We start from the raw sequence: 15,875 nt of genomic DNA on the forward strand, positions 1-15,875 counted from the left end.
ATAAAAGGCACCGTGCCCACTATTTATGCTTTCTGAACATCCATCTCTTTTCGTGACAAGGCTCGCAGTCTGCTTTCTGTGCCAGTGAGATACTGTAAATATTACTGAGAACAGTGAGCAGACTGATTTAATTGAACCAACTAACCTAAAATTATGACTATGTTTTGTAATTTACAGCCGTGTTCACATCTACAATTGAGTGTGGTGAAAGCTGGTTTGGAATAAAGATGACATCAGGTTGAAACAGCAGTCAATTTTTCAAACTGATCTATAGTGTAAATCTGCAAAGGCTTAGACTGGTATAACTTATGATCCACACAGCTAGACAACTGGTGGCAGTGAATATATGAGGCGACTTATGCCAGGGTGGAAGTGAGACAATACTGCTATCTTAACGTCAAGTCACATCTGACAACTACGAAGGTGGTGTTACTGTACAACTTTTGAAACCACATTCTTTCAAATCACGTCGTTGTCTTTATTCTTTAAGAATAAAGGTAAATTGTGTTACAGAGTCCTAATTTAGGTAATTATAATATAAGTGTTTCCTGTTATTGTTCTGCATATAGTACGGGAAAAATACTAATTAGAGAACTCGGGCAACAACTTGCATTAAACTGTGTAGTTTGTAATGCATAGCTTTGTATATAAAATACATATCTTATGACTTATGACAGATGCGAATGCATTCTCAGTCATATTATGAAAAGCTTTTCTAGGGCAGAAAAAAAAAGCTCCCTGAAGCTATATTCTTTTTATCCATGTAATATTCGGTTTTTCAAACAGAAAAAAAAAAAAAAAAAGAAAATTCAAACCATTAATTCAAGTATGGGGGAGCATACTAATGGCTTTGCTTTGCAATTATTCCGCTACTCTATTCTCAAACCTATCATTTGACATTTAAAAAAAAAGTCCTTAATAATATACCCTAAAATCTCTGCAACACAAACCAAATGTAGATTTGGATTTTATAGATAAAGAAAGATTTTTAGCATATAATAAAAATGCACATATATTGGGAATATGTCATTTTAAAAAGACTTTTCATTCCTTAATTTACTGACTGGTTGATTTTTGAACACTCTAATTAAGCGCCCGTGTCAGACAGGATACCGTATAGTTGTCTTTAAATTGATGTTACCATTGTCTATGTCTATTTAAGGTTTAGCTGGCTGACCTTTCAAAAACACCAACCCTATATAAAGCACTAATTTAGACTTCTATTACATTCTGAGTGCAGCCTAATTAACAGCTCTTTAAATACAAAGATTTAAGTCTTTGGTGCAACGCTAATTCACTCAGTAGCCATCGTGGGAGGCCAATGTCAGCCCAGTGAAGAAAAGTCAAGCTATTATTACCCCAAAGAATAGTAAAAGTAAAACCACCTTTCCCCCCCACAAAATAGCCTATAGTGTCAAAAGCATGCAGAAAGAATAATTCTGTTAGTTCTTTCAGAATTAAACTGCATAACAAAAGTCAGCTGGTACAAGCATAACTTTCTAGTGATAATGTAAGACTGTTAAATGAATTAACATATACTTTTCTGCAGTTGCATCACATATTTTGGGTTGGAGGAGGTGTTTCACACCTGAATTTTAAACAACTCCTGGATTTACTCCTCGCCACTCTCATTACAGTTAGTCAAGCCAGAAAATCCACATTATGATCAAAGGAGAGGAAATACGGTTTAACCCTGAGGTGTACTGAGCTGTTTAATAGGTCCAGGACCTGTAGACGATGTCACCGATAAGAGGTTGATCTAGGTTATACCAGAAAGATGAATGTTATGATGTCTTCTACTGGTGGTATAAAATAAATCACCCATGATCACCACACAATGTATGCTGGTTACAGTTCTGTTGCACTTGCACCTGACTTGCTGTGGTGTAACACAGGAACAACGAGAGGCTCCTAAACTCAAGGTGGATGCAGTTTTTAGAGCGAGGAGCCGGTCCACGGAGACCCAGAGTTGGATGCTTTTTTTTTTTTTTTTTAAGTCATTAGAGCAGCTCAAGGCGTTCATGCTCTGGATTCACCCCTAAGCTGGCTGATACTTAATATATGCATACATATTTTGAACAGATGTGTAATACACACAAAGCAGGGTAAATTAACTAAAGTTCTCATGGCTCAGCTTTCTCAGTCCTCAAAAAAAAGAAAGAAAAAAAATTCACTGACTCTTCTCTTCCCAAAACAATACTCCATTGTTATGAGGGTCTACTCGGGGTTGCCTGGCCTACCCATCCCAATCTTCTACTTTAACAAAGGAGAGTGTGTATGTGTGTGCACAGGTGTGGGAACAAAAGAGCTGGCAGCAAGCAGACATACAGTGTAGAGCTCACAGTTGACATAAAGGGTGATCCCAATGCTATCTCTGCGTGTGAGTGTCCAGCTCTTGCCTTATGAGGATTCCTTTGTTCGCTTTTACCTCATAGCTCAATCATCAGCACTGTAACAGCGAAAAAACTCCCAGCTGTCGACAGAAGACAAGGCTATCTGTAATCCTCCACCAGAGCACTGTTTGCGTTTCCTTCTGAGAAGTACATGGTGCTCCTGACACATTATCTTAACATTTGGTTGTAGCTGAATCCACTTATTTGCTGAAAATGTCATAACTAATTAAACATTGACTGAATGGCAGCTATGGCACAAGATACTCTCAAAAAATAACAAGAAAAAAATGACTCTAGGTTTCTGCGCCTTTTTACTCGCAGCCTTGGAAACGTAAGAGCTGTCTTTGTATCCCACAATTCCCTGCATCAATAGATGACTCATGGCATGGCTGTCCCCAGGTGACATTTAAAGTCAGGCCAGTGGCTTTTTTTAATATTAATACTTGAGATTGATCAGTGCATGTATTCTTTTAAAGTGAAAGGGAAACACAATAGACTATTGCTTTAGCCCAGACTCTTTACATATCTCTTGTGTAATAAATATGCTGCCACTTTCTCTGGAATAATGTCCAGAAGGACCTGAAATTGTCAGAGCTGGTTACTTTGGGGGGAAACTGAAGTCATTTCAAGGATGGAGAAAATAGCAGCCCTGGTCAGGGTGATTGCTCCTAAATTTGCAGTCAAACTGTTTTTGAGATTCGATGTGTTTCGCCCTTGATTTGTTTCACTATACATGAAATGGATATTGTGTCTGTGTAGTTTGATAGCTGTAACTAGGTTTGCTGCTGTCTTGGCCAGACCCTTCTTGAGATTTTACGTGATTAAAATGAAACAATCAAACAAGAAGAAAATATCTATATGTAAAATAGCATTAGGTACGTTTTGAATATATTACAGAACGCTGATCAAATGTGATTTCATTCACTCTCGTATTTCTTGTTTTCTTTGGTGTAACAACTGTTGCAGAGCAGTTGTGTTTGCTGGAGCTTATGTAAACATGTCAGTGTAATCAACTTCTGAAAACATGACTTTCCCGCATTATTAGGCAGAAGAGGTCGAGAGCATCTATAAAGAGACAACGAGCATGACAGCAGATGAATTTTTGCTACTTGTCCAGAAACCATTAAGCAGTATAGACTTGTCTTCTGAGAGGCTCTTATCAATGCCACTATGTCTATTTTCTGCAAATAAACCTGTTTCACTTGTTCTGCCAATTACCCAAGAGTCAAGGTGCATTCTGAAGACATTAACACATCCTCTTACGTTTACTAAGACAATATATATTTCATTTAATTCTGAGGAAATGGCTTTTTAAAAGCAAATTATTGCATCTGTACAAGAAATAGTCCAGCACATAACCCCAAAACCCCTTCTCATGAGTACACTTTGTTTTTGTGCAGATTGCACAAATGAGATGTTAATGAAATGGTAATTTGTGAAATTTAGAGTTGCTGGCTATTGGAATTGTGTTAATTTCAGAAAGCACAAGATCAGCTAAGCAAATAGGATGCTGGCTCTGGATTAAATGTAAATGTAAATGACACAAATAAGCTATTGAGCCTCTGATTTAACTTCCTGAAAACAAAGCAAACTCATTTTTTGGTGTAAATGTTGATACAAGTAGAGGAATTTCCATCAATGACAGCTGAATTACTTATTGGATAAATTAGCATCTTCTTGCACGACATCTTCTTGCAGTATAAAAGAAGTGATGGCTTTTATTACACTTGTAAAGATATAGTTAAGGGGGAAACACTCTATTATAAGGTTCCTTTACAGTGTTGCAGGTCTTTACTCGTAATAGAAAAGACTGTACTCACTGTAGAGGATCGTTCCTTGTCTGGATCTGGTTTTCACTGTCAAACAAAGAAAAACGGGGGTGTCCTTGACTCCTGCAGGTTGATTATTGCTGTCACCAGAAGGCTGGAGAAGCAACGCGAGTGGCCGTAGCTCCAAGTAGGAAGTTCCATCGAATGAAGGGATATATACTGTGGCATCTGGAAACAAGCATTAGATGCAAATTGATGCTTTGAGCTTACATGGTGTAAGAGAATTAGAATTACTTGGACAACCCCCCCCCAAAAAAAACAAAAAACAAAAACCTCATACACACCTTATTGTCCATTAGACAATATATACTTATATATAAATGAAGAATGACATATCTTGTAAAAGCAATGCCCTACAGGGCTGTTGTTTGCAAACAGAAGAGCAAAAACTGGCTGCTGTGTGCCTTTGCAGCACAGACAGCCATCTGTGTGCAGAATCAGCAGGGCCTTGTCAGGGCTATGTGCTAGAGTGTCATTTCCCATTGGATGACAAAGTGATATGACTATAAGGAGAGGTGGAGGAGGTACACACTCAGGTCATCAACTTCGCAAGCCTGTGATGATATGTTGGCCTTTACACAAAGGACTTTGTACACCTGGTGGATAGCTTACTGTTCAGGTACATGACAGCCAATTCAAAATAGGCCACCTTGGCTTCAGCTCAGGGGATTCTAACAAAACAGTCCAGCTCTCAAGTTGAGAGCTCATAATATACAATATGTGTTGGGTACAAAAAAAATGATATAGATAGATATTTTTTTATTGTATGATATATGAGAATGTTCTTTCATGACTCCAGTGTTCACTTTTTTGCGTTTTGATGTTGGATCAAATGGATTTTTAAAGTAGGATGTGAATGATTGACAATATTTAGAACAGACTACAAAGTAAAAGAAATGGAATAAGAAGAATATAAAGTTGTAGCAGAGGAAATCTCTAGGGATGGCTATAATGGAGGCGATATTATAGACTAACTTTATGCTTATACAAGGTATGGTTAAAAAGTTCTCGAACTCCATCGATAAAAAGCCAAACCCCTGCTATGTTTATGAAAGTACTGTTCTGACCACTTGCAGTGATAAGAGGGTCTCTGGCTGGAATGCTACAGGGAAAGCAGAGGTTGGAGACCGTGACATGAACAGAATTACTGCGACTGTGTGCAACGAGCTTGCGATCTCATCTCGTTTGACATGGTTGCTTTCAAGATGGGGACCAGAAATGTTACCACTCGCAGTCAGTTGCCATCTTCAAAATGATTATGATATGTTAAGAAAGCGATAAAATGGCAATAAGGCAGAGTACGTCTGCTGTTTGTGACTGAATGGAATCATGTTGGCAATTACATGCAATCTGTTTGTGATAATACACGATTAACTGAAGTAAATTGGCAAATATCGTAAATCTTTTGCCATCTGTTGCAAATCTGCTGCCTTTAACATACACAAAAATTCATATTAACTACTTAAATTCAGAGTCCAGCCACATACTCGCATATCTGAAACAAGAATGTAGAAATTGTTCCACAAACAGTAGTTGCTGATGAACAGTGACTTAACGGTAAAACGAGAAGAATATACTCATATTCATGTAACCAGCTGGCAACCAGAGCCAGATTCCCTATTGTAAAGAGATACATGGCAGACAAGTTGAGCTGAATCTAGTTGATTGCAGCATGTTGGAATCTGTCCATGTTTATGAATTATCATTTGCAAACCTTCCCCATTCTGTTTGGAGACAGTTTGCCTCCCACCGGGCAACCACTTGGTCACAGAATGCAAAAGTTAGCAAACCTTGATTTTTAGTTGTAGCAAGGAGATTGCCATCCTTACTTTACTCTAGTGTGACAACGCCAGAGGAGGTACAGGCCTTATGTTTTTATCTTTTATATGAAAAATTTGAGGATTTTTGACCAACCACAGATGTTATTCAAGTAATGTGCTTATAGACATGTATACCTTACCACAGCTCTGTGACACTACACGTTTATTTAAAATCAGGTTAAAGGTTAATCCGATATCTAATGTTTTCCTGCAGCAAACATTGTCTTTTATATGTGCTCAGCCTTACTCACATTATGCAGTATTGTTTCAAGGTTTTGAGAAAATGCATTCTCCTGTGGTCACATTTATGCAGCGTATTGTAGCCTGCTACTGGTTCGTGTAACTGGCTGCAGCTCTTTTTCGAAAATTACTGTTGGGCTGCTTGATTTGTGAGTCAGGAACTACTCTTGGACAGCTAATGCATTGTTAGTGGGTTCACTCATGGCAACAGGGATAACGCAATTCCTCTGTATCAGTCATTCGTGTCAACAGGGCATTCCGAAAATGGCCTTAATGAGCCTAGGAAAAGGATTCAAGTCGTACAGTAAGTGAAAATATCACCAAGGTGAATTGCAGGGTTTGACAATAAGGACTGTCTAGTGGCCCGGGGGCCCATGGGACACTGACTTGGTCCAGTTTAATGATCAGTCGCTAGACCAACACCAGAGATGAGTTTCCCGTCATATCATTTTTCACATAGTTATATTCCTTGTTTTTTTTTGGTTTTTTTTTTACTTTGCTTGGACTGAAGAGCCGCTCAGACACTTTCCTACCCTCGCTGATTTCCTGACCAACCAGAGCGCACGAATCCTCCGAGTTGCACATAGAATTATGTGGAGCAGACATGACAGCCAATGCTTCAAATTACACAGAAAGAGAAAACAAAAATTGTGTTGCTTTTGTTGTGGAAGGCGTGGTTTCCTTGGGTGAAAATGATAAATCAATCCTATAATATCTGTTGGCAATTTCTGAGTAAGGAAGAGTGAGCTGGCTCATTTTAAAAGGCACCAGCCATTACAGCAAACACACACTAGATGCCCACATAAAGAGCTGGCAGCACCTAGCCAGTGAGTTGGCAAAGCAGGAATCTGACAACCCCTCATCAGGTCCCATTAATGTCAAACACGAAACAGAAACAAAAACAGGAAGGGTTCACCACAATAATGTCTTTTCATTTTTTTAATGGTTTGTTATTTCTCCCAACTACATTTATAGACAAGGTTCCCACTTTCTGATAATATCATCTCCATGGTGGCACATTCGGCATTTTATAAGATGATTTTCTAACAAATATATTTGTTACTGTTATAAATAAAATCAGTGTAATTAGCATGATTGTTTGGACTGGATAAGGTCAAAGGAAAAGATGTAAAAAGATGCAGATAGATACATAAAAAGGCACTTTAGGGAAAAACAAAAATGAAATGAAAAAGCTTCTTGGACTGATGTTGTGGTTAAACAAAAGTAGTTAAGGACTCAATTGAAAAAAACTCAACTTTCATTGTATTATTCATTTCTGGCCAACATCCAAAACCATGGCTTCAGATTCCCGAGAAGCAAAGACACAACTCAATGAGCTAAAAGCAGGAGGTCATGATCAATACACACCAAGCCTGAATAATGGTTTCACCTTTTATATCTTCTTCTTTCAACCATTTACTTCATAATGGTGTGTGTGTGTATAATTTTTGTAGTGTCTTTTAACTGATTTCTTGCATGCTTGATAGAAAGTCTTTGCTGAGGTCTACTACCTACTGTGCCTTCTCTGAAGAGACAATTTATCATACCTTAAAACTCTGATATGCTCAGCTGGACTGCTTTTATCTTGACAAAACCATGTGATGGGTGGCTACGTAATATCGAACACTCACTGAACCAAAAGCACTAGCCTGGATTATGGTACACCCTACCAGCGGAGCACCTCCAGGGCCAAACATAAGTGAATGCACTCAAGCTCCTTAAGTAGAAACTCCTCATATGATTCAGACTAAAGCTGACTCCGATGTTTTGGGTCATAGTCGCTAAAGTTATTATATAGCATTTTATCAATTTTGTGATAAAAGAGATGTGTGTCGGCTGCAAATGTAGAGCCACATTTCTTTGTTGACTGCTAACACGTGTAGTTGTGGTTGCAGTTCTAATGGAGCTGTGACCAAGTATACATATAGTACATACATACATACATTAAGTAAACTCATTCATTATAAAAAAAAAAGGGCACTTATGATCTATTAAAAGTATCATAATTATTACAGAAAAATAATAACAATTCGGAAAATAATTTAAGGAATGAAAAGCAAAAGGGTGGATTATGAATGATAACAATATAGATTTCGGTTTCCTTCATTTCCCTCTTTTTCTTCCTGTTCCTTTTCTTTTAGCATAAAAAAAGTATATTTCTGGAACACATTTAATGAACCATCCACTTACAAAACAGATGATGATCAGCATGGGGTGCCTTAAGAAAAATAAGTGTAATTTCAAACAGTATGTTTGTTTTTTTCCACACTGAATAAATCTATTGCCATTACAAAGAAAAGCTACTGTCTTAATTTACTGAGACAGAGCACTGGGACTCCTTAACTCTTCTGTATTACCCTTCAGTCTTACATGGCTAAGTAGGCAAAAACTATGGCTCAGATGACATTAGCCACTCTCGTGTCGTGATTCATTCTTAACTGTTGGTAACACAATACTTCCTGGTTGTTGTTATTATTATTATTTTTGGATATGTGAAGTATGACATGTCAGCGTTTCATCTAGGACACAAACAAGTCCACATCATTAGTCACTATGCGGTATGACGTGTCTATAATTAACTGAGAGCAGGGGTGACTTGCTCCACTGTTCTCTTGTGCCCATTACTTAATTCAACAAGATGTGAAGACAAGGTTGTCACCTAGCAAAGATGCTGCAGCAATTCACATGCACAGACTTTGTCAGCATGTAAACAGCCCCGGGACTCTGTCTGCGGGCGAAGAACTAGTCTTGCAAAGCACATCATACGATGAGTGCCCACATGAGACTGCGCTCTGTTAAACCTGAGAGACTAGACTGCTTTTGAGGAGGCACAATTTCACAAACTCAGCAGAAATGACACCAAAAGGCCACTGCTGATATTTAAAGGAAAAGTTTATGACAAGTTGAGGAATAAGCAGGAACTCACTGCTTGGAAGGGAAAGGCTGAGGGCACAACCCGTGATCGTGAGAATGTATCATCAGCTCTAACTTAACAGTGGATATATTTTATCATGGTGGGAATTTACTACATATAATATGTAACAATCATGTCATGTAATAATGCAGGCTTGATTTATCAGGGTTCATTTCCAATTACGGTACTGAAGTCAGCCTTAAGCTTGCTCATGTGCAGCAGCTACAAATGATGATATTTTGTGACACTTATTTTTTTTTCCTGAACTTGAAATGGTTGAAAGAACAAATGAGTCAATGAATGAATCATATTCTCTGATCTCTACAGGCTGTTTAGACGCTGGCCAAAGGATCTTTAATAACCGGCTTAACAAAGAAGCATCTCTGTCATGCGGGCAAAAGGGGGGGCACCGCTTTCCTCAACATAGCGCTCTCCCACGGGAAAATCGAATCAGTGTGAAGCCTTAAAAATAGCATCACTTTTGTTACAGCGCCTGGAGAGACATAATATTTCAGTTGATTACTTAAACACCTGTAAATTAGCATTTTGAGAACACATGGCAGATGTGTCAAATCAGGGTGCCAGGTGCATACAGGCTGCTCCCGCCACATTAATGACTGTTAATATTAGCTTTGAGCAGCGTTCTGTCAGAGTTCCACGTGTTTCATAAACATAAGATTATGCCATCTGATTTAGTCATTTACAAAGGTTGCAAAGGTGAACACAAACCTAACACTGTTTTTGGAACAACTTTAGCGCGAAGAAGAATGTAAATCTCTCGAAATTTTCTCTGCACGTATCACATTTAGTAGCTTCTGTTATCAAAAGATCCTAATTTAGTTAAAGCCCACACAGAGAGCATTCAAACTGTCAGAGAACTGAGTTTCTCAGAATGAGTAATATCTTCTCACATGGACACAAATAAGCAAAAACTGAAAACGATTCACAACTGATGGTTTAGAAAAAAAGACCTTTTGAAATTGTTTTTATTTTCATCCAGCAGAACATTGCTTTTGGTATTACTCACAACTGAATGTTGACTGTGTCCTCTCCCTTTACCTGACTAGCCACCTGTTCTTGCACATGGCACCTGCAGCTCAAACGATAAGAGTGGCAGGTTTAACACTCAAAATTTATCTGTTGTTATTTTTAAAACAAGAGATTAGGCAGAAATGGACAAAGAAAGGCTTCAATTTTCTTTTTGTTTGTCACTGTGATTTTACAGAAGGAAATAATAGGCTTTACAGGAAGATTCTTATCGACTGTTGTTAGCTAATTAAGCTAATGTTAGCACTGTAGTTGCTAGTTCCCGTATCATGATTTGACATTTCACCCACAAATTTTAAAACAGCACATCTTCTATCATCAATAAATAGTAAAGAAAGTTTTCAGGTAACATATTTAACTACTACTCTTTATTTTTTAATAGAATTTTTATGTTTGCCTGCTTTGTTTTCCACTAATATCTTAGAGTGGATGGGACTAATTGATAAGGGGATGCAGTGATTTACGGCTTAAAATGAATGTGCAACAGGTTCCACCTATTTCAGGCAACGATGTTGGAGCCCCACAAATTACTAGTCATATGCTCTCTTGCCTCAAAATAAACATTGTTTTTCTACTATAGGTAGAAATCATCCAAGGAACCAGCACTCCTTATACTTCTGCTCCTGTTTTCTTGGTTCTGAAAGGACAGCCACTGATAGAAAGAGGCTAAATTGATACCATTTGATTTCCAGTCCTCATTACGTTTACTTTAATTGCCCACCATATTGTAACAAGAAACAGGTCAAACACACCACAGTTAATTTAACAAATGTAATTAGCCATTAACATGTTTAATTTATATTAGAAGTACAGTACCCTTTTAATCCATGTTAAAATGTTAATCATATATTGTAGCTAGACTGCACTGCACATTGCTATCACAACACAGAATTTGAGGTTTCTCTGAGCAGCTTGGCTTGCGTTATCAAGTACACAAACTATTAATTCACACATTCTAGTGTTACTTCTGTTATCCCTGACAGGAACTGACTACAATGGCAAAATACAGGAAGCATTTTTTTTTTTTTTTTTACACTTTCAGGATATCATGCATGGCAACAGAGGGATGTCAGGAGGTACATCAAGAGAACTGTGAAGGAATCTGCAAAGGAACAGCTCCTTGGTATGTGTGTGTAGTACTACCGTCTCCCTAGTATTAGTGTCGGAGTGTTTGGTATACAATAAATATTTTTTGGTTGGGACAGACGTGAACGCTTCAGCTGAATGTTGAACAAGTGCTGCAAGGTCACATTCTCATTCTCAGCGTGTTCTAGGGGTGAACTTAGAGGCACACCAATGGTTCGAGCTGCTTATATAGATCTTTCATTTCATTAATCATATACTGAATAATTCACATCACTCAAAATTCCTAATGCAACCGACTATTCTCCCTCATAGTGAAACCTATTAGCCAAAGAGGCTCAGCATATATTAACCAACATAATTTGTTGGCTGTCTCTTGATGATTCCACTGTAGAGGTCACAGTACAGTAGGTTTTTAAGCTTTTTACAGCCTGTGTGTGTTCTATGTATTGTGTATATGAATGTAGTGTAAACACTACCAGGTGAATGCAAAAGCCTACCTTTTTCACAAAACGTTCCAGTGAAATGAAGCGGACAGTGACAAGAAAGCTGAGTTTCAACAGGCGGCTGCAGCTGAAGGCACGTTCCTCCGTTGCGGCAAAGACTGTCGCGGCAAACTTGAGGTTCATTCATTGGATGTTCTGGTGCTTGTGTGGGAACTGCCAACGTTGTTGCAAACACTGTGTCAAAGGTAGGTGATTGAGCTTCCAGACTTGTGGAACTTGTTGTGGAGGCTTGTATGGCATGCACAGTGAATCTGGAAGATTGATCAAAAGTTTGAGTGGCCAAAAGCCAATCTGACATAAATTATACAGGCTTTTAAAAATTCTGATTTGAATTAAGTGAAATTACTCAGTAAATAAGAGGCGCAGTCATTTAACAAATAGACATATTTTTGACTGCAATCCCAGAAAGAAGTAGAGAATTCAAGTGTTATTTGTCATGATTACAAGTCAGTTTCCCCTTGGCTTTGGACAAAGTGTAATGCACCTTGGAAAAGTGAGTACAGTGTTTTTAGCAACAAAAACCATACAATGCAGAGACTTTACCTGCATCGATCTATGTTGCTGCCAGCAATCGCATCCGATGTGTAGAAGCTCCTCAGTTTATTAATTTCAATGACTTCAAGACAGCCAGTGTAGTTGTGGAAAGGTTCTGCTTTCTTAAAAAAAAAAAAAATCGCATGCAGAGAATTAATTTTATTCAGAATCTTTAACAAGCAGTCAGTTAAAAAACAAACAAACAAACAAAAAAACATTGTTATGTGGGATCAGGCCCTGGAGCCTTGCCTCACCTCACTGAGGACTTTGGTATGGTCATGGAACAAGACTTTTGAAAAACTGTCAGACTCCAAGAAAGGAGAAGCAGAGCTCTGCCCACATTATATGCAATGAATGCTACTGACCCAGTTAGGCAGTGGAAGGAATATATTGAGGAGCTCCCTAACTCCACTGACATGTCTGTGAAGGAAGCAGGGACTTAGGAACGGCTTGGCCATTACTGAGGTAGAAGTCAGAGCTGTTTTGGTTGACAGTCCCCGCAGCATTGCATGGAAGTCAGGGACAGTGCATCTGGATTGGGAAACTAGAGATTTTGGTTCCCGTTTTCCAAGAATAAGGACCAGAGGGCATGCTCCAACTTCAGGGAGATCCCACACCTCAGCTTCCCTGTTAAAGTCTATGGAGGAGTAACGGAGAAGAGAGTCCACCTGTTAGTCAAACCTCAGGTTTGACCAAGTTGTGAGACAGTAGACCAGCTCTTGACCTTCCCAAGAACACTTAAGGGTGCACAGGAGCTTGCCTAACCAGTCTAAATGTGCTTTGCAGACTTAGAGATGGTATATGACCACATCCCTTAGCTCTGGGAGTGTAATTCATCTGACTCATTGTTGTGGGCTATTCTGTCCCAGTAAACGATAGTGAGAGCTTCCTCCTTAATATGTCTGGGCTCAACCTTAGAGACAGGGTAAGGGGCCTGGCCATTCAGAAGGGATTCAGAATATAGCAGTTACATTTCTACATTATAACAAGCTAGTTGAGGTGGTTCAGGCATCAGACTAGGATGTCTCCTGTGCACCTGCTAAGTGAAGTTTTTCCGGCAGGTCTCAATAGGAAGAGACCCTGGGGCAGACCCAGGATATTAGAGAGATTATATCTCTCACTGGGTCTCAGTTTCCCCCTGAAGTGCTGGAAGAAGTGGCCATGGAGAGTGGCCTAGACTTCTCTGTTTTGACTGCTGCCCTCATGACCCAGACCCATGTGTGGATAGGTGTATAGTAATTATAAGTTGTACCTGACTGGGAATAAACTGTTGTGGCAAACCCCCTGTGAAGACATTGTTCGTTCTTTGGATCATGTGTCCCAACCAGTAATTGCTTGCAGTACTTTTAATTTTCTCATGGCCAGAAAGAGTGAGCTCTGCTTCACAAGGTGTCAGGCGTTGTCTGTAGAACAGTATGAACACATCAGATCAAAATGTATAAGAAACAGAGGTACACTACGTGTTAAAAAATGTGTTTTGTATTAATGTTGTAAATAAATCAAACATTGTGCATTATCTGTATAGAAGTCTGTATAGATGTTACATGTTATTTTCTTGTATGCTGTGGTACTATGGTAGATAATTAGCATATCTTCCAGTAAATGCTTCCAGTATTTCAGTAAATGCTGATGGTAAAAATCTTCTCACTAATGACATTTTGAACTCCATTTTGTTTTTGTCGAGGTGTCCTATGTAAGTGCGAGTCTCCACACAACTATTTTGGATCCACCCCACAGCCATTCATAGATTTCAAAAACCAATTCTCCACTCTGCAACAACAGGGGAGAGCAGATAATTACCTAAGTGCAGATTCTGGACTAACCAACTGCAGCTTGAGGGTACTCAGGCCACAGATGCACAGTCCCCTCTACTGCGTCTCCTGATACTCCTTGTTCCCTAAGTGGAAGTTAGAAGGCCCACGAAGCAATCTAGTCTGATTTGTTAAGCCTGTACTTTGCAGGCTGTTGCATATGCCGGCTAAACACTCGGGGCACTAACTCCGAGCTGCATAAGTCCTTCCTCCAGAGCCAGCATGGAGAAGCGGTTAATTTAGAAGCAGTCTGCCAGAGCGGCCTGGCCAGCAGCCAGAGGGCACTGTGTTCACTGTCCTTGAGAAGTCAGCCCCACTGGGTTTCTATTTAACATACTGAAAAGCGTCTTTGACGGGAAGATATATTAAAAGTCTATAATGAGTTAGGCGGTGACGTTGAGGATGGCCATGGTGGTGTAGCTGTGGGTCAAATCAGACAAAGATGGACGGACTCAGCCATCAGACAATTACAGAGAATTTGCTTTGTGACACCAGAAACTATTTTTCCACACTCCCAACCCTCTAGTTATGACAGCTCTCTTTCTTGCAGTGTCTCAAGGGGTTGGTGCCGAACATTATGATTGATTTCTACTGCTGCTGTATTTTTCTTGTAGGAAAGAAAGAAGGGTGGAGCCCTGTAGCCTCTCAAACCTGACTGGTCTCTTTTATATTTAGAGCAGTGCTGCTTTCTGCCAACCCCCCGCCAAAAAAGAAAACCATGAGGCAACTTTCCCACTCAGCATTGTTCTAGCAGGAAATCATTTGGCAAACCATACTCAGTCACATTCAGTATTTCAACTTCTATCTTTTTGCATCTAAAAAAAGTCATAATCACCAACCCAAAATTAATTTCTGTCTCTGTCTTACAATCTGAAACTTTTTTTATAAGTCAGAAATGCTCAAAAGTCATTGTAGTCTCTACTCAAATGCACAGTAAAGTGGTTTGATATGAGATGCTCTCTGCTTTGTTTCAGCTTCCAGTTCATACATAATAAACTCTGTGTCTTGAAGCTAGACCACAATCTTTCTTATGTCAGAATATAATGGAAAGGGCTGGCAGCAAGACTGCACATGGGCTTAGAAACAATATAACTAAAGGGGCCACAGCCTCACTTTAAATCATTTAAACATTGATTTTGTGCTCGGCTCTTGCTTGTTAATCTTTTCGTAATGAAAAACTGCAAATGAAGACTTTAGAACAGCCAATAAAACACGGCTAGTGATCACTAATGCATTTTAATAGGCACATTCTGACGCTTGTTTTAGTTCTTCAAAATGAAAGCCCATTTGCCCGTTTGTAATAAAATCTAAATTCTTAGTCTGGTGATTCCTGCCAATTACGTATATTCCCCCTGTTTTAGTTATAACCTTTCTCTAAAAAAAAAAAAAAAAAAAAAAATCCACCACACTTGGAATGACTGAATAACTAGGGATCAAGCTAATACCACCTGAGGTGCTCACACAATTCAAAGAAAAATTGTATATTACCAGGCCCTAAGTAGCTTATCATTGTAATTGCACTCCTTTTCTCAACAGGGGATGCACTTATGCCTGAAAGAGAGACATATTAAAATGCATCTAGGTTGATGTCTATGTAAATGCACCCTCTCAATTAAAAGATATAACATTAAATTGCAACATAATGACATCTTTAGAAACAAAAATAGATACAACTGAACAACATTAAAATGAGTTGAC

The 15,875-nt window shown here is 38.9% G+C and overlaps 1 protein-coding gene across 1 annotated transcript in view; it reads right to left on the bottom strand.

Annotated features, from left to right (window-relative positions):
• Nucleotides 1-15,875, bottom strand: part of eys (eyes shut homolog) — a 159,382-nt gene that overhangs the window by 49,179 nt on the left and 94,328 nt on the right. Inside the window, exons 37-40 of the mRNA XM_063491468.1 lie at nt 13,619-13,769; nt 12,376-12,488; nt 11,827-12,083; nt 4,214-4,390 (exon numbers count right to left, since the gene is read on the bottom strand). Of these exons, the coding sequence (XP_063347538.1) occupies nt 4,214-4,390; nt 11,827-12,083; nt 12,376-12,488; nt 13,619-13,769 (698 nt within the window). The remainder of the gene's footprint in view (nt 1-4,213; nt 4,391-11,826; nt 12,084-12,375; nt 12,489-13,618; nt 13,770-15,875) is intronic.

This window comes from Pelmatolapia mariae, linkage group LG13, assembly GCF_036321145.2.
Source record: "Pelmatolapia mariae isolate MD_Pm_ZW linkage group LG13, Pm_UMD_F_2, whole genome shotgun sequence".
NCBI lineage: Eukaryota > Metazoa > Chordata > Actinopteri > Cichliformes > Cichlidae > Pelmatolapia > Pelmatolapia mariae.